Source organism: Herpailurus yagouaroundi, unplaced genomic scaffold (genome assembly GCF_014898765.1).
Source record: "Herpailurus yagouaroundi ecotype Mexico unplaced genomic scaffold, PumYag 159, whole genome shotgun sequence".
Taxonomy (NCBI): Eukaryota; Metazoa; Chordata; class Mammalia; order Carnivora; family Felidae; genus Herpailurus; species Herpailurus yagouaroundi.
The window spans coordinates 1,864,036-1,886,554 of NW_024412400.1; the positions used below are offsets into that span (position 1 = coordinate 1,864,036).

General features: G+C 47.6%; 2 protein-coding genes across 3 annotated transcripts in view; one reads left to right on the forward strand and one right to left on the reverse strand.

Annotated features, from left to right (window-relative positions):
- Window positions 1-22,519, forward strand: part of UBP1 (upstream binding protein 1) — a 52,791-nt gene that overhangs the window by 22,268 nt on the left and 8,004 nt on the right. Inside the window, exons 3-13 of one of the 2 annotated variants that reach the window (XM_040479648.1) lie at window positions 1,753-1,829; window positions 6,557-6,662; window positions 7,113-7,219; window positions 9,742-9,894; window positions 9,996-10,106; window positions 10,557-10,664; window positions 15,829-15,932; window positions 17,786-17,840; window positions 18,093-18,186; window positions 21,332-21,422; window positions 22,181-22,296. In XM_040479648.1, the coding sequence (XP_040335582.1) occupies window positions 1,753-1,829; window positions 6,557-6,662; window positions 7,113-7,219; window positions 9,742-9,894; window positions 9,996-10,106; window positions 10,557-10,664; window positions 15,829-15,932; window positions 17,786-17,840; window positions 18,093-18,186; window positions 21,332-21,422; window positions 22,181-22,296 (1,122 nt within the window). The remainder of the gene's footprint in view (window positions 1-1,752; window positions 1,830-6,556; window positions 6,663-7,112; window positions 7,220-9,741; window positions 9,895-9,995; window positions 10,107-10,556; window positions 10,665-15,828; window positions 15,933-17,785; window positions 17,841-18,092; window positions 18,187-21,331; window positions 21,423-22,180; window positions 22,297-22,519) is intronic. The other variant, XM_040479649.1, reaches the window with a different exon arrangement.
- FBXL2 (F-box and leucine rich repeat protein 2) overlaps window positions 11,720-22,519 on the reverse strand; it is a 112,810-nt gene continuing 102,010 nt past the window's right edge. Inside the window, exon 16 of the transcript XR_005791885.1 lies at window positions 11,720-12,194. The gene's annotated coding sequence lies outside the window, so the exon portion shown is untranslated. The remainder of the gene's footprint in view (window positions 12,195-22,519) is intronic.

Below are 22,519 nucleotides of genomic sequence, written 5' to 3' on the forward strand. Positions count from 1 at the left end.
ACCATGAGATCGTGGCCTGAGCCAAAATCAAGAGTCGGACACTTAACTCACTGAGCCACCCAGGTGCTCCTGTAAGCACTCTTGATTTTCTCCATATCAGATTATGCTGTCGTCGTTACTACTTAATGATGGGTAATTGAGAAATCATTCTTGTGGTTGCAGAGTACATTCTTGACTGTTGGCAACAGCTTATGTTCCTAATGATACAGGTTGGTGTGTCGATGTCTATTTGTGTTTTCTTATGGACATTAAACAGTGAGAGAATGTGAGTTGGGTCCATTGGTCACAGGAAGAAGGTTCTAGGATTAAAACGTGGTCTTGGCTCGCACGAAACTCAGTACACAGATGTTCACAGTATCGCTACTCTTAATGGCCAAGAAGGAGAACCAACCAGATGTCCGTCAGCTAGTGAATGGACAAACAAAACGGGGTACGTTGTTGCGATGGAATATTTGCAATAAAAAGGAGTGAAGTGCAGGCACACCTCAGACAGAGGCAGCACAGGTTCTGTTCCAGACCACAGTAAAGTGACCAGGGCAGTAAAATGAGTCAGATGAGTTTTTCGGCTCCTCAGTGCACATGAAAGTTCTCTTTACACCATCCTATGGTCTAGTCAGTGTGCAATAACCATGTATATATTTTAGGTAAAAAAAATACTTCATCGCGGGGCGCTTGGGAGGCCCAGGCAGTGAGGAGGCCAGTTGGTTCAGAGTCTGACTCTTGATTTCAGCTCAGTTACGATCTCACAGTTTGTGCGTTTGAGACCCGCATCGGGTTCCACGCTGAGAGCGCAGAGCCTGCTTGGGATTCTTTCTCTCTCGGCCCCTCTCCTGCTCTCTCGCTTTCTTTCTTTCCCTTTCAAAATAAATAAACCTCAAAAAAAAACCACTGTTTATTGCTAAACAGTGGGTTACAATGACAGTTCACCATAACAAACACAATAATGATGAAAAAGTCTGCAGTACTGTGAATTACACAAATTGAAATACTGAGAATGACAAAATGTGACAGACACAGCGTGAGGACTCTTAGTGACGTGCTGTTGGAAGGATGGTGCCGATCGACCTGCTTGATGCAGGTGGTCACAAACCTCCAGTTGTAAAAACCGTGGCATCTGCCAAGGGGGACGCAGCAGAGTGCAGTGAAAGAATATCTGCCCGTTGTCCTGCCGTGACACGCGTGAATGCTGAAAGCATGCGTAGTGAAGGAAGCCGGTGAATCACATACCATGTGACTGTTTATGTCCGGCGTGAGCCAGGCAAGTCCCTGGAGACAGAAAAGAGAGTGATGAGAGGTTGCCAGGGGCGGAGGGGGTGAGGGTGGGAAGTGCCTGCTGAGGGGTGCAGTTTCCTTTTCGGGGTGATGAGAATGCCCCATGGTTGGTAGTGGTGATGGTTTCACAATTCTGAATATGCTAAGCACGAGTCAGGTTTTAAAAGGATGAATTTTATGGCATGTGAATTGTATCTCAGGAAAGCCGTGGTAAAACACTGGTGTTGGATTATGCTTGTGTGTATAATAAAATTTTAATGTGAGAGTCTAGCACATGAAAATAAACCGTCAGAGAAGCTCTTCATTCTTCTGTCATAGTGTACGAAGGAAAGGATGATGTGGTTTGTAGGAAAGAAAAATCAACCTGAATGGTTCCTCTAGTTGAGAGGCCATTGAAGTTTTATGTTAAACAGCGATGTTCTTTGTGTGGACTGTCGGTGATACACAGTTTCTTTAAATTCAACAATTTGTTCAAAATAGGTCAGTCTTACGAAATTCGGATGCTGGATAATCGGAAAATGGGAGATATGCCCGAGATTACTGGAAAATTGGTAAAGGTAAGGATGATCCATTTTGATTCCTAACGGGTATTGTTTGCAGTGGCTGAAAAAAGTAGCAGGTTTAGGTTTTTTTGCACGAGAGTCGTTCTTTTAAAATCATTTAATTTCACTTTAAGAAGTAACGGCTATCCTGCAACTCTTGACGTTTTGAACTAGATTTTGTGTCCTTGTCTATAAAACAGAAATGATAGCAGTTACTGGGTTAAGTAAATGTGAAAGCCCTTTGGACACTAAGGCAGCACAGTTGCAGCCGTGGGGGAGAAACCACCACCACAACAGAGACTTTTAAGTTTTTCCTGTAAAAGTAAAAGAATAATGTGGGGGGAAATGTTAAGTGTTCATATGACACTTTTAAAGCCCTTTTATTTCACCTCTTAAAATCTCTCTGAAGACTGGAGATCTCTGTGCACCCTGTGTCCACGCTGAGACGTATCTGAATGAGGGCGGTCATTCCAAGTGTAGGAGGCATAACCATCGGCTGGCTAGTCCATTCCTTTTAGGATAGATCTTCGGGACCGTCCTGCTCCCTCCAGTGTCCTGCAGGGTATCCTCTAGCCTCTGCCTGTCACACAGAGTGCTGTACTATAGATTCGGTGGCATTACAGGGCAGGACTTCTGGAAGAAGCTTGAGGGAAGGCAGAGCTTCAGTGTGGCTAAGTGTCAGCGTGAGAGAAGCAGACCTTTGTTCTCTTGACGCTTCTGTCTTCCCAGAGAGGCACCCGGGGGCCTGGGCACTGCTGGGCGCTCGGTATGGAGAGGCGTTCCATGGAAAGACTCACCTCTGTGGGTCTGCCTTTTTAGAGGGTGAGCGCGGGAAAGGCAGCTTGGGCCCATCTGGGAGAGCCGGAGCGTCTTTGGGATGTTTTAGTGCTTCCTCCGTTCCTGGGAGGCAGGAAGACCCCAATCCTTTGGGAGGTTGGAGGAAAGATGGGGGTCTGCTCCCCACTGATCATTGTCTTGCCAGCTTGGAGTGAGCTCCCAGACTTCCGACTCCCAGAGCTCCCATCTTCCCCGGACCAGAGGGAGACCGCTTGTTTCCCATTCTCACATTCACCAGTTTGCACCTTGAGTCTGTCGGGTCTGTGCTCGGTCAGCGGGTTTGGTCCTTTCCCCGGAGGGTGAGTCGGGTCAGATTAACAGCTCTCATCTTCTAGTGTGTAGGAAGCTTCGAGATGTCAGAGATCCTCTCGGGATGCCCTAGTCCTACCAGGCTGGCTTGTCGTCAGGCCACCGGGTGCCCTGGTTCACCTGCAGGCAGATCTGCCAATTGTATTTGTGACAATGCCACCAGGAGTATATATTTTAAGGGAAGATGTGGGTGAATTCTTCTGTCACTGTGAAAGTTACATTGGATGACTGTGAGAAGCCGCTTTAAAAAAAATCGATGTGGAAGTGTTGAAACGTTGTTTAAATTGTAGACTCCTGTACAAAATGAAGTGAGGCATTATGTGCCTGGTATTGAGGTCCTGAAAACTGGACCTAAAAATGGTAGACGTTGATAGAAAGCTACTTATATGGTAAAATTTAAGCATGACAGAGGTAGAATGGTGCGATGACGCATCCACATGTGTTTCTCACGTGGTTTACGATAAACACACGTGTATCCTGGGTGCCTGTGATAAGCTACTCGAGAATACCAGTCAGGTTAACTTGGAATGGCAGGGTTAATTAAGTTGTTGCTTGATTGCTTTAAGTTCTGCCTCTTGGATTTACTTCCAAATTAAAATATGTAAAAACATCTAATTTACAAGATTCATGCCAGTTAAGAAATTAAGGCAAAAACAACTCTTCATTATGAGGTAAGTGAACTGTTGACAGTAGAGAAACCGTCTCCCTCTAAGTGCAAAGTGGGTGTTTTGCTGTCATTAAACAAGCATGTTCTTCCTCGACAAGGGCACTTATTTTGAAAGCATCAGTTTTCCTAAACAGTTAGCTTACAGAGTGGAAAGGTTAAGTTTTAAAAGGTCTTGGGGCGCCTGGGTGGCTCAGTCGGTTAAGCGTCTGACTTTGGCTCAGGTCAGGATCTCACTGCTTGTGAGTTCGAGCCCCACGTCGGGCTCTGTGCTGACAGCTCAGAGCCTGGAGCCCGCGTCGGGTTCTGTGTCTCCCTCTCTCTCTGCCCCTTCCCCGCTCGTCCTCTCCCTCCCTCTCTCCCTCTCTCTCTCCCTCCCTCCCCCTCTCTCTCTCTCTCTCTCAAAAATAAACATTAAAAACATTTTTTAAGGTTTTCAATAAGTTTCATCTTCCACATGATAAGCCACATGTCTGATATTTGGTGGCTGTGCCAGAATACATCAAGTTAGAGCCCGAGAGCTTGCCTGGGACTCAGAGCAACAGTCTGCTCCTGCCAGAGGACTGCAGGGTGAATTTCTTAAGAAGCCCACCCTTTTTTTATCTGCAATATATATCCCAGAAGTACTGTGCAGCAATCTGGTGTCTAATTTCCTGACTCCACGATCTTTGAGTCTGCTATGGTGGGGGCATCTTAGGGAACAAATGCCGGGTCGGCAGAGGTGCTTTGGAACTTGACCGTGCTCAGTAGCCTTGGTGATGTGCTCGCTTTGCTCGTTCTTGCTGTTAGGGCCCCTTTCCCCTGCTGGCTCTCTTGGTGTTTGACTTTCTTTTCCCCTTCCAAGTTCACATAAGTTTTTAAATTTTTTTTTCAACGTTTATTTATTTTTGGGACAGAGAGAGACAGAGCATGAATGGGGGAGGGGCAGAGAGAGAGGGAGACACAGAATCGGAAACAGGCTCCAGGCTCTGAGCCATCAGCCCAGAGCCTGACGCGGGGCTCGAACTCCCGGACCGCGAGATCGTGACCTGGCTGAAGTCGGACGCTTAACCAACTGCGCCACCCAGGCGCCCCAATAAGTTTTTTTTTTTAATAGGCTGCCACTTCTTAACTCTGGTTCTAATATTCTTTACTGTGCCATCTTAGTCTGGCCTCCTAGAATGAGGTTTAGTCAAGCTCTTAAATCTGATACCGATATTCTCATACTATTTTCATCTGAATTTGTGCATTCGATCTGGTTCTCACTAAATACGAAAGAATCAAAATCATGACATTTCTGTGCTGCACCTTATTCTGAGTTCGGCCTGCTGGGCAACGTGACCCAAGGCCCCCGCCAGCCCGTGCACCTTCCCCGTGAGGTCTTCACTGCCCGCGGATGGTGGTGTCACGTGGGTGCTGGTGGACGGCCGGGCAGGCCCCGCAGACATGGGTGCAGGTGGCAAGGTGGGTGGCACGAACCAGAGCTGTGACTGTGCCTTTATAGATTTCCACTTTGCTCCCAGTGACTGTTTTGGCCTCTTTGTAAACTACAGTTGACCCTTGAACAACAAGGGTTCGAACTGCGCGGGTCCACTTAGGAGCAGATTTTTTCAATATACACAGCGTAGTACTGTGAATGTATTTTCTCTTACGATTTTTTAGTATAAGTTTGTTTTCTCTAGCTTACTTTATTGTAAGAATGCACAAGATGTGTGTTACTCAGCTGTCGATGTTACCGGTAAACTGGTAAACAGTCGGCTATTAAGTAGTTGTTTTGGGGGAGTCCAAAGTTACACGTGGATTTTCTACTGTGGGAGGGTTCAGCGCCTCCAACCCCTGTGCTGTCGAGGGTCAACTGTATTTCACATTAAAATACTGCTGCTTTTTAATAGTTTCCTTCAAAATATTTCTCCATTCTGCCACATTTTGGGCAGTACCCTGGTGGGTAGGGAAAGCAAGGCACTAAAGTAGTATTTGTATGTGTTGCTAACAGATTATTTCCTAGTCAAACAAGAGCGTAGACTGGAAACATGATGATCTTACTGCATCATGAGAAAGTTGCTTATAAATGCGTCAGAAACACTAGTATCTGAAGACATTGCATGACCTGTTTTCTTGTTTCTGGAACCAAACAATCATTGGCACCTGAAACGTGTGGGAAGTGAAGGAGGGATGGGTGGAGAGCGGAGAACTGGCCTCAAGTGTGTGGAGTAAAGTCTTCCCTGGGAACCGGAGTGTTTGGATGAAGTTTGCCTGTGGGCGGAACTTCCCCCCACTGCTTACCTCAGATAACCTCTTGCACGTAAATAGTAGAGAATGACTTTAGCATGTATGTTCTTTTCTTGGTGGGTGTGGGCACATTCTCCCACCTGTCCCTTGACTATCTTTTTAGTTTTTCATTTTATTGAAGTATAATTAACATGCAGTGTTATATTAGTTTCAGTTGTAAGGTACAGCGATTCAGCATTTCTGTATATTACTCAGTACTTGTCTTTGACTATCTGTAAAAAAAAAAAAAACAAAAAAAAAAACCCTCAGTTTTTAACTATTATTTTAAATAGTTTTGCCATTGTGCCCGGGTTTCTGTCTGCTTATACTGCCCTTTCATTTTTGTAATCTGATGTTTTCTTCATAGAAGTCAAATTCTGGCTCTCTGATTTTATGGACGTGTACCTTAATTTTGAGTTGCGATGTCAACTTTTTAAATAAAAATTTTACCTAAGTGATCATTTTATTTGTGCTTTTTATTTCTGAGTTGTAATTCTTTTTGCACCGAATAATTATACCCGTAATCTACATATTCCAAGAACAAAGCAGTTCACTTAGAAAATGTTGAAAGCAGAATTTTCCTTGCATGCTCGTCTATTATAGGTTAATGCATAAGAAGTGAAAACACTTCTGCATTTTAGCTGGAATAGCTTAAAAGTGCTCATTTTCCCCACTTACTCCATAGAGCATCATAAGAGTTGTATTCCATGACAGACGGCTGCAGTACACGGAGCATCAGCAACTCGAAGGCTGGAAGTGGAATCGCCCTGGAGACAGACTTCTCGATTTAGGTACGAGTGGCTGTCAGAAGACTCTGGAGAGACGGCGGTTGGTCAGCCGTGCCTGTCACTGTGTTGGCAGCATGTTTAACTGTGAGGAGAGAGTTTTGGTGTTAGTGGGTCCTGCGTGCCCTGAGTTGTTCTGTACTTAGAAATGAAGTGGGTTTTTTTGGTGCTAAAAGAACCTGAGTCAGGAATTTTGAGTTTGAAACCATTTATTTAGTTCTCGATTGGCACATCCATCGTGCGTTGAATGAAGTGAAATAGAAACCATGGTGGGAGAAAGTCTCGTGCACGTTGGGCGGGCTTGGGTGTTAGTGTGGTTGACCATGGGAACGTTGAAGGAAGAGGTTCAGCGTGGAGGTGTTGAATGATTTCATTTGCACGTAATGATATAAAGTTGTAAGCTTTTCAGTTATTTGTAGTAGATGAGTTTCTGTGTAACTTCTTCTTAAAATACAGATATTCCAATGTCTGTGGGAATAATTGACACCAGGACAAATCCAAGCCAGTTAAATGCGGTTGAATTTCTGTGGGACCCTGCAAAGCGCACGTCTGCTTTCATTCAGGTTTGGAGTTTTACCTTATTAGAAGTCCACCAGCCTGGTCATCTGAAGGACCATGGATGAGCTTGAATTCTTGACACACAATGTTCTCTTCTTTAAATGCTTGTTTGTAAACTATCTTATAATGTCTTCTAGATGTGTATATTTTTCAACCTACGTACACATAACTGTATACGTGTGTGTATAAAGTGAAGTTGGGGTTATCCTACTAAATCCGTCATTTATAGACTAACCTATTACTCAAACTACTTTTACCATTGGTAATAACACTAATCAAAACTTCTAATTAAAACTTCCATTTCTCGTAAGATGTATTTCTCTTGAGCAAAAGCTCCTGGGTTTTTTTTAATTTATTTTTTAATTTACATCCAAGTTAGCATATAGTACAACAATGATTTCAAGAGTAGATTCCTTAATGCCCCTTACCCATTTGGCCCATCCCCCCTTTCACAACCCCTCCAGCAACCCTCAGTTTGTTGTCTATATTCAAGAGTCTTATGTTTTGTCTCCCTCCCTGTTTTTATATTATTTTTGCTCCCTTCCCTTATGTTCGTTCATCTGTTTTGTATCTTAAAGTCCTCATATGAGTGAAGTCGTAGGATATTTGTCTTTCTCTGACTAATTTCACTTAGCATAATACCCTCCAGTTCCATCCACATAGTTGCAAATGGCAAGATTTCGTTCTTTTTGATTGCCGAGTAATACTCCATTGTATATATATATACCACGTCTTCTTTGTCCATTCATCCATCGATGGACATTTGGGCTCTTTCCATACTTTGGCTATTGTTGATACTGCTGCTGTAAACATTGGGATGCATGTGCCCCTTCGAAACAAAAGGTGTTTTTTTTTTTTTTAAGGTTATTTTTATTTATTTTGACACAGAAATAGAGAGCAAGCAGGGGGAGGGGCAGAGAGAGAGGGAGACAGAATCCCAAGCAGGCTCTGCACTGTCAGCACAGAGCCCAGCTAGGGACTCAAACTCATAAATCACGACACAATGACCTGAACCAAAACCAGGAATCGGACGCTTAACCAACTGAGCCACCCAGGCACCCCCCAAAAGCTGCTGTTTTTAAAAGCGTAGGATTAGGGCACCTGGCTGGCTCAGCCCATAGAGCATGCGACTCTTGATTTTGGGGTTGTAAGTTCGAGCCCCACGTTGGGCATAGAGTTTACTTAAAAAAATAAAGGGTGAGATTGAAAAAAGTGTACAGCTCAAGATTCCTTCTGCCATTATTTATTTATTTTTATTTATTTTTTTTAATTTTTTTTTTTTTAACATTTATTTATTTTTGAGACAGGGAGAGACAGAGCATGAACGGGGGAGGGTCAGAGAGAGAGGGAGACACAGAATCTGAAACAGGCTCCAGGCTCCGAGCCGTCAGCACAGCGCCCGATGCGGGGCTCGAACTCACGGACCGTGAGATCATGACCTGAGCCGAAGTCGGACGCTTAACCGACTGAGCCACCCAGGCGCCCCACCTTCTGCCATTATTTAAAGACATTCTAATATTGAAAATGTCAAACCCCCACCAAAGTGAGAGGAGAAGAAGAATGAAGAGAGAAGAAGAATAATGGTTTTTGTTGTTGATGGAGTACTTTAGAGCAACTCCCAGGCATTTCATTTCACCCTAAGTACCCAGTTCGTATCCCTAAGAGATGAGTTTTTTCAAAACATAAATATAATATGTGTAAAATATACTTAGTAGTAATTTTTATACCCTCTGTGTTCAAATTTGTGTATGGTGTTATTAAAACTACCGAGTTAGGTAATCTTCAGGCAGAAAGGGAAATTGCGTGATTGCTGATGAGCCTAAGTAGGCTCTCATTTGTGTGAACTGTAAAGAATCTTTAGTATTTTGTGTTTTTGTGGCCTACCAAATAGTATCTCCCATCAACTAATAATCACTAGGGACATGGTTCGTATTAGCTGACCTTGTACTGGTATTGGAAGAGGAACAGAAGTGGTGGGAAATGAGCCTTGTCCTCAGTGCACTTTGAAGGCTGACAGAGGAGTTAGCTCACACAGGCAGGGTGAGTAGTGGGCTCTGGGGAAGGTGGCCACTGCCCAGGTGGTCGGTCTCACAGTTGGCGTATGTAGGCCTGGCAGTGAGGGGATGGGCTGGCTAGGCAAGGTGGTGGCGGGAGAGGGCGGACAAACGGAAGCCCTCGACGTTGAGGTGTCCGTTGCCGTGGACTGAGCCGTGTGCGAGGCCGAGGACCCTGCGTCTGAGAGCATCATTCAGTCCAGAGTGGAGGTAGGAGAGTACCCGTGATTGGAACAAGTCCTGCATTAAAGGACAGGAGGCGTTGGAGCGGGGAAAGTCCAGAAAGGCCCAGTTGGATTCGTGAGAGGAGAGCCGTACAGAGAAATTCATGACGGGCATCCGACTAATATGCAGGGGTTGGTTTGAAAAGATCTTGAATGTACGGCTGTGGCAGGACGTCCAAGAAGGAGTAAAATAGAAGGGGACTCCGTAGACGGTTCTCTGAGTCCCCTTCAGCTTGAGTTGTTTTCCAGGTGCACTGCATCAGCACAGAATTCACTCCACGGAAGCACGGAGGCGAGAAGGGAGTGCCTTTCAGGATCCAGGTCGACACCTTTAAGCAGAACGAAAATGGAGAATACACAGATCATCTACACTCAGCTAGCTGCCAAATCAAAGTGTTTAAGGTAAGAGAGAGAAAGGCTGTTAGTGATAAGTAAGGCCCCGTGCTGCTGGTAAATGTTCCGTCTTCAGCCTGCTGGACGAAACCCTCTGCCTTGTGTTTAAGCCTAAAGGTGCAGACAGGAAACAAAAAACGGACCGAGAGAAGATGGAGAAGAGGACCGCTCACGAGAAGGAGAAGTACCAGCCGTCCTACGACACCACCATCCTCACGGAGGTAACGCCCGCCCAGCAGCGCTCCGGTTTCTGAAGAGAAACACGCAGCAGTCTGCACAGCAGCACTCTAAGGAGGGGTTTCGCCACCGAGGGTTGGGAAGATTGGGCGGTGGGCTGACATAACGTTCTCTGTGAAATTTGGGGGGAAGGTGTTTTATTTAAACTGGGGGATGTTAACAGATTAGTTTCCTGGGTGGGGCCCGGAATGAAGATGCTGAAATCCCAATCGGGTCTCAGAAACAGACCTTACAAACCTCGAAAGTTGTCAAGAGATTAAGTCGGGGCCTAGAATGTCTGATTTTTGTCACTGCTGGGGTTTTGCATTTTCTTTAACTTTGAATCCTGCTAGTCATACATTTGTTTAATTGGACTGCAGAGACCTAAAACAGGGTATTAGATCTTTCTCTGTGTAATGAAAAGACATTGATCCCAATCTTTGGTGTTTGTCCAGATGAGGCTTGAGCCTATAATTGAAGATGCAGTTGAACATGAGCAGAAAAAGTCCAGCAAGCGGACTTTGCCAGCAGACTACGGTGATTCTCTGGCAAAGCGAGGCAGTGTAAGGGACTTCTGCTTCTCTTCTCATTGTGCAGGAAACCTTGTGCAGTGTTAGATATAGGATCAACTTCCACCGAAAAGTAACGCCAAATTTGTTTTTGATGTCCTTGTCTTGATTTAATTTGCTTTTGTTTAGACTTCCTGCTTTCCGTTTGTTCCTCACTGAGGAAAATTTCCTAAATCTAACACTTTAAAACAAAGTTGACCGTATTGGGTGGTTTTGGAAGGAAAAACGACACTCAGAAATGTGTTCCCTCCCTTCCTCCTTCCCTTCCTTCCTCCCTCCCTCCCTGTCTCTCCTTTGCACACACACTTCCTTCAAGAGCATTGAAATTAATGGAAAATACTCTCTTTAGTAAAAGAGTTGATCATTTTTGTGTAATTAAAAAAGGTTTTGCTTTCTCATGTGTACAACTGATAAGAAAATGCAATGCATATCTAGAGAAATGGTGGCAGCAAGCTTGACATTAACAGGCGATACTTTGTGTCACATTTCCCTGCATGTAGTTTAAGAATGTGTGTCTGTCTGTGCTTTTAAAAGCCTGTTTGGCAGCACTGGTAGAAAAAAGTCTTTGCATCAGTGTTTCCTCTTGGCTCCTGCATTGTGACTTTGTGCTTCGGGCCAGAACAGCGAGTGCATCTTGCTCCACTGAGACCTGGTTCTCCCGACACGCAGTCGAGGGTTTTGGCTTTGTCACCTTAAGTACAGCATGTCTTTATTTGACGACACAGCTCTTCATCTAACAGTCCACAGAGCATTCTCTTGTTACTTCAACTTAGATCACCGGGTACCCGCAGTAAATGTGAACACAGAGCGTTCAGTAATTTTCAAAAGTCATCATCTGTATTCATGGCTACTCTACTCATCATGGCAGTGTTTGTAAAATCAAGGTGCCAGACGTGACGTTTTCACTCTTAACACGTGTGTATGCAATTCTCTGTAGAATATGAAAGTCACAGGCCTTATCACAGGACCCTCATTTCCAGATCAAAGCATTGAGTGAAAATATTTCAAGTGCTTCTTTGTGCAGTAAAACAGAAAAGTGGATGTCTGGATAGGGAGCGCACATAATGCGTTTTCTTTAACTGGGCTTTTCTGATTTGGATCAAAGCTTGTGTGGACCACTATATGCTCCCTCCCCAGGGTCCCCTGGGCCCCCTTCAGTTTTATATTTTTCAATCTTCTTTGCATTTCCCAGCAGAAGACTCGCAAATCGTTCTCAGTAAACTTTTCTGGGGAGATCCTGGTAACTCAAGTTGCTTTTCCTTTCTTGTTAGAAACTATTTAATTAAAAGGAATGCGTTCTGATAACTCGTAAATTGAGGAAATCTATTATAGTCCGGAGCTAATCTGGAGGTGGTAGAATTGTTGGTAAATTATTAATGACTCTTAAGTCTAAAGTATGCAAAACGTCAGCAGTTCACTGGCCTGGGATTTCACATCTTCCTAGAGCGTGTTGCTTGCTGCCCTGGGCTGTATTTGGTTTGGTTAAGATACTCGTAGGGGGTGGCGAGAGCTCCTCTTTGAAACCTGTTGAAGAAAAAGTACAGATTAGTTCCTCTAAAAAAGTCCACAGCATTTCGTATATTTGTGCGAGTACCTACAAAGGCAGGCCAGCATTTCTTACAGTTCTTGGGTAGTTACACTTGGCCTTCGTTAGGAAAGCACGGCAGGCTCACCTGTTACCAGGTGCTGTTTGAAATGGTCCCACGCTGAGTAGAGGCCCTACAGCTGGCTCTGGCCAGCTGCTGCACGATAACCCCTTTAATGTGTCTGTTGGTCTTTGTCCCTGAGCTGTATTTTACTGGCTCAGATCAGGCTGCCAATGTCTACGGTCTAAAACGGGCCAGCATTCTCCAGTCTACCTGGGGAGGGACTTTGTTCACGGTGCACTGAAACCGTGCCCACACCAGTCCAAGCCGGGTATTGCTGGAGCCATAATGAATCACAGGCTTTCCTCAGGAACGTGGGCACTGCACCGTTGCTTATTTTTTTTTTATTTGTTTGTTTAAATTTTTTTTTAATGTTTATTTTTGAGAGAGGATGGGGGAGGGGCAGAGAGAGAGGGAGACGCAGACTCTGAAGCAACCTCCCGGCTCTGAGCTGTCAGCACAGAGCCCGATGCGGGGCTAGAACTCTCGAACCGTGAGATCATGATCTGAGCCGAAGTGGGATGCTTAACCAACTGAGCCACCCAGGTGCCCGCTTTCTTTTATTTTTTATTTATTTTTTATTTTAGAGATTTTTATTTTTGAGTAGTCTCTCCCCGCAACGTGGGGTGCTGAGATCAAGAGTCGTACCCTCTCATGACTGAGGCAGCGAGGTGTCCCCCACCCCCCATTGCTTAAAGACAGGGAAGCACGACAGGGTAGAAGAAACATTGTGAAAATCTTCGTGGGTATGCCCTTCCCCTCTCCAGTTGAGACTGCAAGAGAAACCTATAAAATAGAGAGCGGGCCTTGGTGTTTCATTCAGCCTGGCCATTTAAGAACTTGGCACCCATCATTTTCTTAGAAGCCGAGGCCTCCCAACAGGACCAGTTTTCACTGGTTTCCTGGTGTTCAGTGAGTCAAGCCTCATATTTATTGGGCAGGTTTTAGAAGTAAGCTGTTAGCATCCCTGCTTTCCTACTGGTGAAGGAATCTCGTTGTGTAAAAGTGAAGTAGGTGTGTCTATGGAGGTTTCATAAATTTGGTGTCCCTGCCGTATTACTGTGCCGTGTTAACTTGGAGCTTTTGATGGCTTCATTTCCTCAGACAGCTGGCAGTGATGAACAGATTTGGGGAGACTTAGTACTAAAAGGTTTACCTTATTTAGATGTACATGTTATGCGACATGGTCATAGTTTTTATGGTGTAGCAAGGGAACCGTCTTCCAGGTAGTGGAGAGGACCGTGAACATGTGACACCTAGAACTTGCTAGATCTGCCAGTTGGGCTCCTCAGACTGCAAGATGAGGCGGTGTTACTTTGTGAGATGGAAAGAGAAACGACCTAGTTGCAGGGGAGTGGGCACTGATGCGTAAAAGGCCACTTACAGTGAAATTGGTGTGCGTGCAGTAAGTTCAGTGGTGCTCTCTGGGCAGATGAGATTTCTTTTTGAAAGTTGGTAGTAGTTGGAACACTCTGGTCAATTTTCCCATTTTCGAGGGGACACATAATGGGTGGTCGATTTAAGATACAACTATGACGTTGCTTTTCAAAGTGTATCCTGCCGAATTTAAATACCATAGCAATTTAACACCCAACTGTTGTTCATTTAAAAAGTTCATGATGGGGCCACCTGGCTGGCTCAGTCGGTGATGGCTCAGGTCATGATCTCATGGTTCGTGGGTTCGAGCCCCATTTTGGGCTCTGTGCTGACAGCTCAGAGCCTGGAGCCTGCTTTGGATCCTGTGTCTCCCTCTCTCTCTGCCCCCCCCCCCCCCACTCGCTTTCTCTCTCCCTCTCCGTCTCTCTCTCAAAAATAAGTAAATGTTAAATAAAAAGTTCATGATGGAGCTCTGTAGTTATGCCTGAAATTTTATCCCATTCTTCCTCCTTGATCTGTTTTCTCTTCCACTCGCCATAAATAATTTCATGTCAATACGACAGACTCTTACGCCTGAAAATCCTTTAACCAGCACCCTAATTACTTCTTTATGACAGATGTATTCAAACTGAAATTTAATATTTTCTCTGACCATAAGGCTCTTAAGTCTGTTGAGAAATGTTTTTGAAAGTAAACTCTACACCCAATGTGGGGCTTGAACTCACATCCCAGAGATCAAGAGTTGTGTGCTCTCCTGACTGAGCCAGCCAGCTACTTATTGTTGGTACCAGTTTATCAAAACAACAAATTATACAATTATTAATAAACAGTTAAATGTAAAAATAGAAATGTTATTGGAAATGCCTGTTGAAGGATGAGACAGGGCAGAATGCAGACACATTCTACATTTGTCTTTTTTTTTTTTTTTTTTTTTTTTTGTAGAGAAAAGAAACTTTGTTTCGACGTGCTTACTTTTCTTTGAGTGGTGTCATTCAGGTCTTGCAATTCCTTTTGAGTCATTTGCCCCAAATCCCAGTGACCTATTTTTTATGATCTGGTCGATTACTTGAGTAGGTGTCAGCTGACGCTAGGTATTCCTGAAGTGTTGGAAGGCAAGGAGTTGAAAACCACCCGACATATACAGAAGCATTGTTTTAGAGTCATGTACTTTCTGATTTATCCCGATATCTTTGGTCTTTTGCTTTGTTTGGGGGAGGGTCTTCTGTCCCCTGGCCGTGGTGAGACATGATGGCTTTTTTGTGTAAAACCTGAGAAGGGTGATCGCGAAGGGGGCCTGGCAACCGAGCGCGTCCTCCCACGGACTCACTCTAAGGACTCTGTCAGGGAGTGAGGTGGACTCCTGCTTAGGTCTGAAGCTCCTCCTCGGTCGCCCTGACCTGCTCAGCACGCTTTTGACTTAGCTTTTCCACTTCTCCTAATTGTAATAGCACGTGTCTGTGTCTTTGCTCTGTCTGTGCTCAGAATGGTGCCTAGGCTGAAAGCTGTCCTAGTTCACCATGCCCCTTTCAGAAGAGAGAAGCCAGAAGCGTGTGTAGACATGCGCAGACCGGTAGAGAGACATAGGCAGCACCGTGCACAGTTGATGGGTTTCGACGCTAGGCCCGCCTTGCCTTGCTTGGCTGGGGACTGTTAACCTTAAAGGAATCCAGGAGGCGAGTGGGTACTGGTGAGGGTGCTGCTGGGGCAGGAGAGCAGAGGAGCACTAGGGGGACAGAGCCACTGTCCTGGTCACCATACGTGTCGGATGCTTCCGAACCGTCCTTGCCTCTGCAGTTCCTAAACCTTGATAGGTGCCTGTGAGACCCTCGCTACAGAGGAAGGGGAGGGGTCTTGAAAGCCGGCTGTGCATAAGTGTACATTTCGAATGCCTGCATACGTCTTCGCTGCTGTCCTCAGTTCAGGCCTTCCCCGTGATGAGTCCGTGCATGGACGCAGGTGGCACGTAAAGGCCACGCGGCAGTGAATTTGATGTTTCTGTGAGGTTCCTTGATGAGTGTCAAGTGTCTTGTGTTTTATGACCTTGCATTTGGCCAGACTAGAGAGTGACTTGCAGAAATACTTCTTCATACACTTCTAAAAGCAGCTCGCTAATTTATTTCTGTTTCTGTCCTTAGTGCTCTCCGTGGCCCGATACCCCCACAGCCTACGTGAATAGCAGCCCTTCCACAGCGCCCGCCTTCACCTCCCCACAGCAGGGCACGTGCAGCGTCCCAGACAGGTACTGCTTCCTGCCGGCGTGCGCCCGGGGCGGCCCGGGCCGTGCCCCGTCCCATCCCCTCCTTGGTTGACGGCGTCTGCTCGTTGACACGGATCTGAAGTCTTTAGTGGTGGGGTCCGGCCGCCTCGGTTTGAGAGGAAAGTCGTCTCTTCCTTGCCTGCTGGCCTTTCTGTTCTCAGCCCTGGTGCCTCACACGTTCACAACTGTGGAAGTTGTAGGAAAGGGGGCGTTTTCCAGATACATCCTAGGTGAGAGAGAAGGAACATTAGTGGAGTCCTGGAGAGAGAAGGACGGTGAGTTGCCACAGTGGAACGGGCTTGCAGGTATTGAGACTGCCTTTCTTAGGACGTTCATTGGTCTTGAATCGCACCATATCTGGGCTGTTTTCTGCCCTGTTCCTTTGCCCTCCTGCTACACACACTACGTTTATTGGTGAGTCTTTAAACTTGAAGAGCTTTTCGTTTCTAAAACCTTACTGTGGTTTTAGACCCGGAGACGGTGGACTCGTTCCATGTTCCTCTCGGTTGGGATTGCACCTGAGACCCCGGGGCCTGTGCGTGGGGGTGCCGCAGGCGCCCTCTGCCGAAGAGCTCATGCCGGCGGGTCACATCGGAGGCCCCCTGTTGCTGGAAGCTTCTCGCTGGGAAGGAGAGTTACAGGAGACTGCCGAGGGAGAGGTTATCTTCCTTCCGCCCTGGCTGCCCCGACGCGGTCTGTCACGGTCCACCCTGGCCGCCGTGAAGGGAACACCAGCCCCCCAGGGCCTTAGAGACGGTGCAAGCTCGTCTCCCGAGGTCGTGGAGCTGGGAGCGTGAGGTCTGGTGGCTCTGGCGGGGGCCCTCCGCCATGGCGGCTGCCTGTGTCCTCACGCCATGGGGCGGACGCCCGTGGGACCTCGCCTTCCTGGTCCCTGCCCCACAGCCCCGCCTCCTTGTGCGGTCATGCAGGGAGTGGGGCGTGGGGATCAACATCCGCATTTTGAGGGAACACAGGGACCGGTCTGCGACAGGGTCTGATGAGAAGACAAGCAGAGGAGTAGACTGGTGGGCAGCTCAGGTCGTAGATGTTTGCGCTGTAAGAGGAGGAACGTCGGGGAGACCAGGGACTGGTGTGTCCCCATGTGGGGGCCCTTCTGCTGTCACAGCCCGGTCCCGAGTCCTCTTGGGTGGCGTGACGGTCATGACTTCGGGGGTGGGTTGTGGGCTCGCGCACCGTCCGGGAGCCGTCCCCATCCCAGTGGGTCCAGGACGGTCACCAGTCAGTGTCAGAACTGAAGCGATTGAAGGACAGATGCTAAGAGAGGAGGCAGAGCACAGGACCAGGAAGGCGCCACCCTCTCTGTGGAGTCGCCTTTGTTTTCATTTTCCCTTAGGAACCCGAGGACGGCGGCACCCGTTTATTCCTTCCACTGCCTTGAATGTCCCCGTCTTTAATGATGGATAAATGTGTTAATTAAGGGACACTTTCCGTGTTGGCTTAGGATCATTATACCATTTCTTGTAGCTCCTTAGTAAAGTGTGTGTGTTTTGCAGTTAATTTCAAATTGTTCATCTTGGATTCTCATATTTTTTTCCTTACTAAAATGAATGCGTAGCCTTCATTTTCATGAAGCCCTTGGAGATGATGTTTCATAGAACTGGAAGTTCTTACTAGAACTGCTGGAGAAGGAGGAGGCGCAAATTAAACAGCCTCCTGGCTTAATTGCATCGTCCTGTTCACTCCCTGACCGGTGGTGCCAACATTGTTAATTTGCAGATTTATATGCTCTGTCCCACAGTAAATTCACCTTTTAACGTCTTGATTTAAATATATGTGTGTAATAATCCTCCTTTCCTTCCTTCCGTTCTCCCTAGCAATTCTTCTTCCCCAAATCATCAGGGAGATGGAGTTTCACAGCCCTCTAGTGAAGTAAGTATCTTTGTCCTGAACCCGTCAGAGGCTGTAAAGGTCCTGCGTTTTTAAGGCTCTTCCAGGGCCGCGAGTCATTGTTCGGGTCTCTGGGTAGTCAGACCTGTGCTCCCCTTGGGTCTTCTTGGACTTTAAACTTGCAGGGTTTCTGTGTTTTGTTTAAATGTTCTTCACAACACGCCAGGGACTTGGATTATTTTTTATTAAGTTTGAATTGTTTTTTCTGTTTATGTTCGTTTTCTTTGTTAATAGCAACTTCAGCCTTCAGCCACGATCCAGGAAACACAACAATGGCTGCTCAAAAACCGATTCTCTTCTTACACAAGACTGTTTTCCAATTTTTCAGGTATGTTTTGTGCGCGTGTGTGTACGTGAGTGTTTTGTACTTGTTTCTGGACTTTCATTAACCTTAATTTTTAAGAAAAAATGTGAAGTAATTCTGGATCCATAGTAAGTTGTCAACACGTACTGGGAAGTCCTGCATACCTGTCACCTGGCCTTGCCCAGTGGTAACACCCTGCATACCTCTTGTAGTGGGAACCTGACTCCGGAACAGTCCGTGGCTTCACCAGTCTTACGTGCCTGCCTTTTGGCACAGGCGTATATAGTTCTGGGCATTGCTTTTCATTTTATTACATGTATTAAATTTATTTTGAAATAATTTTTGCTTTACAGTAAGTTGCAAAGATCGTACAGAGATGTTCTGTGTACCCTTCGCTAGGTTTCTCACATAATGTTAGTACGACGTCAAAACCAGGCAATTGGCGTGGGCGGAATGAGTCTGTATGGTTCTGTGTCATTTTATCACAAGCGTGCGCTCGTATGACCACTACCGAAGTTAGGATACAGGGTTACACCAGCCCCACGAGGATTCCCTTCATGCTACCGCACCCCTCACCCACCGTGCCTGCTCTGGCAATCCTTAATCTGTTTTCTGTCTCTTGGGTTTTGTCCTTTCGAGAATGTTGTGATGTAAATGGAATCACACCGTATGTGACCTTTGTGGTTGGCGTCCCCTCCCCGCCCCTCAGCATAATGCCCTTGAGTCCATCAGAGTGGGCGTATCAATAGTTTATTCCTCTTTCTTGCTGTGCGGTAGTATGAGATGTGAATCTCCTCGGGTGTGTCTTTTGTATCCTTAAGTGTCTTCTTGCAGAGTGAGCTACGCAGACGGGCTCTTACAAGGGGCCAAGCGGGCTTCCTCCAGGCGGTGCAGCAGGAAGCCTGTTTTAGAGGGACACTGATAGATGCGCCACACAGGGCGGGACCAGCACTTCCCCGGCATCGGTGGCCCTGGGACCCTGTGCCTAACTACCATACCCTGGCCAAACACCCCGGGAATCCCCGGGCCGCGGTACCCTTGTGGTGACTCTGCCCCGCCCGCAGGGCCGTGTGGGGCCACGGCGCGAGCCTTTGGAGAGGACAGGCCTGTGTGTGCGCCCACCTGGCCCAGGGGAGAGCTTGATTTCACAAAGACGGGTTCTGTTCTGTCAGCCCCTTGCCGCAGTGTTGTGCACGATTAGTCATTCCCGTGTAGCTCCTTGTCTCTTTAAAATGGAACTACCGGTGGGGCGCCTGGGTGGCGCAGTCGGTTAAGCGTCCGACTTCAGCCAGGTCACGATCTCGCGGTCCGTGAGTTCGAGCCCCGCGTCGGGCTCTGGGCTGATGGCTCGGAGCCTGGAGCCTGTTTCCGATTCTGTGTCTCCCTCTCTCTCTGCCCCTCCCCCGTTCATGCTCTGTCTCTCTCTGTCCCAAAAATAAATAAACGTTGAAAAAAAAAAAATAAAATGGAACTACCGGATGAAAGTCTTGCTAGCTGGTAACCACATTTTTGTATGACTGTACCTTTTATCTGTGAGAAATTGGAAATTTAAAAGTGTTAGCGTGTGTGGGGAAGATGCGTCTGGAACCCTCGTGGGAAGACACACGAAGAGCGAAGCACAGACCGCAAGCCCTGGCAGTGGGAACCCCGGGAGGGCCTTCGTTTCTGTTTGGAGAGTCTTAAGCTCTTTTCACCTTGAGTGGCGCTCACGCAGCCCGCTCGGCCGCCCGCTGTTTCTTGCCCTGGAGCTTCCTGGCAGTAGGACGGGGAGGAGGGTGAGGCCACCGGCTCTGAGCCCCGGGGCATTCACCTCCGGAAAAGGCTGTGCACGCGAGTGTCCGTCCTGTTCCGTGTGCACGTCCGGGAGATGCACGCACAGCGTCCCTGGGCACGGCTGTGGGCCCTGGAGAGATCGGGAAGCCGCCAGTCTTGCTTTTTTCGCTCCGTCCAGTGACACCACCGGGGCTCGCGCCTCACGGAGCCGGGCTTCTCTGGTCTTTTATAAGCTGGAGAGTTGTCAGGCTTTCGTGTTCAAATAGAAAAGATAACTCCGTTATCTTGTTTCATACCTAAGTGGATCTTTTTTACAGGGAAGTCATGCCTTAATCCCAGAGAGCATTTACATTCTACCAATAAACTAAATTTCGAGTGTTAATAGCGGGCGGGTGGGGGGAGCAAGATCATGGACACATTCAGACACACAAGGTAGAGGACGATGAAGCTCCGTGTAACCGTCCCAGCCTTCGGTCAGTCTTGCTCTCTGCCACTCCCTCTCCCCCTTTTGTGTCATATTTTAAAGCGGATCTCGGATACCGTGACACTTACGCTCACCAGTGATTTATGGGGGAGTTCGTAGTTCTTAAGGTATAACGTGCAGTTCTGTGCCATGCTTCGTATTAAGACCGGCTGCGGCGACAGGCTGCAGGGGGCCTGACTTTACAGTGCGTGTTGCGATACGAAGAGGCCGAGTCCTTGGTCTGCTACCATCTCGAGTGAATGGGTGGGTCCCCAAAACTTGAGACTTCATTTCCTCTTCTTGTCAAATAAAACATTATTGTTGTGATCTCAAGGTTAATTATCTGGGGTCACAGAATCCTGTTTATCTACACAACTGCCAGATAGCCAAAACAAGGCGGGCGGTGAAGTTATGTACTAGGACCAGACAGCCCTGGAAGGCCCTGCTCACCGATCTGATTCACCCGCCTCTGGGCCTCTGGACTCCTTTTTTTTTTTTTTTTTTTTTTTAATGTTTATTTTTGAGAAAGACCATGCGCGAGCATGAGTGAGGTTGGGGCAGAGAAGGAGATACAGAATCCGAAGCAGGCTCCGGGCTCCGAGCTGTCAGCACAGAGCCTGGCTGGGGCGGGGCTTGAACTCCCAGACTGCGAGATCGTGACCCGAGCCTAGGTCGGATGCTTAACCGACTGAGCCACCCAGGCATCCTAGCTGAGCTCCTGGAACATGGAAGCGTTTGTCTTAGGCTCTCTGGGACAGGGACTGTGTACGCTCACTCTTGCATTTGTGTAGTTTGCGTGTGCGGGTATATGGAGGCCGCGGTGCGATGGTTTTGAGGGGGGGGTTCACTGTGTTGAAGCCAGGTGCTCCAAGCGGCCCGTCCTGCTTGTTTTTTCCACGTCTCTGAGAAGAATCTCTCTTTGCTGTTCTCCAGGTGCCGACTTATTAAAACTGACAAAGGAGGATTTAGTACAAATTTGTGGTGCAGCCGATGGCATTCGGCTCTATAATTCACTCAAGTCAAGGTAAAGTACTGTGTTTAAAAGGAACGGTTTGCTTGAAGTAAAGACGCATCCTTCTTTGTGGGGAATTTGGGCAGAACGTGTTCCCGTGGCAGGTTGGCGCGTGCCCGTGTGCTGCGGGGCCTGGGCCCCATCGTGCTCACAAGGAGACTGTTTCGTGTGCACCCCCAGGGTGGGCCCAGATAAGAGGCAGGCACTGATGGGGGCAGAGTAGACTGTAAGACAGTAGGAATGCACATGGGCGGTACTGATTCTTGAAGACCGCTGGGTTTGTCTCCAAGAAAACAGACTTCTCGTTTAGGTGAGAGGTACAGAATCTGGTTTTCCAAGGTCATGTGACTCCTCCTAAACATTAGTTGCTAAAATGTAAAGTCGTAATTGTGAATGACAACGATGGGATTGTAAATTATGCTGGCTCTTGAGGCCCATTTACGGTCGTTGCTGTTTCTAGACTTGTGGCATGAGAATTCCATTGAAGTGGAATCTTACTGATTTGAAATTGCCGAGTTAATCTTGAAACTTAAATTTACCGGCATCTGACAGACCATCTCGATGGTTTAGAGTCTGGATCATCAGATGAGACCGCCTGTGATAGTTGGCGTGAGGGGTGCGTTTTTACCTTTTTCTTCGTGGATTCTTTTGTGTGATGAAATAATGCCGAAAAGTCCTCCTAAGGAGATCGAGCTCAGGCTCCGGCAGTTACTTGGCCCCCTGTGGGCGGCCTCACCCCTGGGCTGACGAGTGGCCTCTTCTGGTTGCAGGTCGGTGAGGCCCCGCTTGACCATCTATGTCTGCCAGGAGCAGCCGAGCGGCTCCCCGCTGCAGGGGCGGCAGCTGGCGGGCGGCGGAGGCGAGGGCAGCGGCGGGACACCCTACGGTGGGTACCGACGGGCACCGGTGGGCGCCGAGGGTGTCGAGCCTTCCCGCCCCTCCCTCTCCGACACCGCGGTGGGAGCAGGAGGGCCCCGAGCGGGGCTGTGACCCTAGTCCCGGCGAGACTGCCCAGCCGCTCGGAGTCCCGACAGCAGGGAGAGGCGGCAGCGTGGGGCCCGGCCCTGGGGGGGGGGGGGGGGGGCGGGGAGGCCGCCAGCCACCCTTGT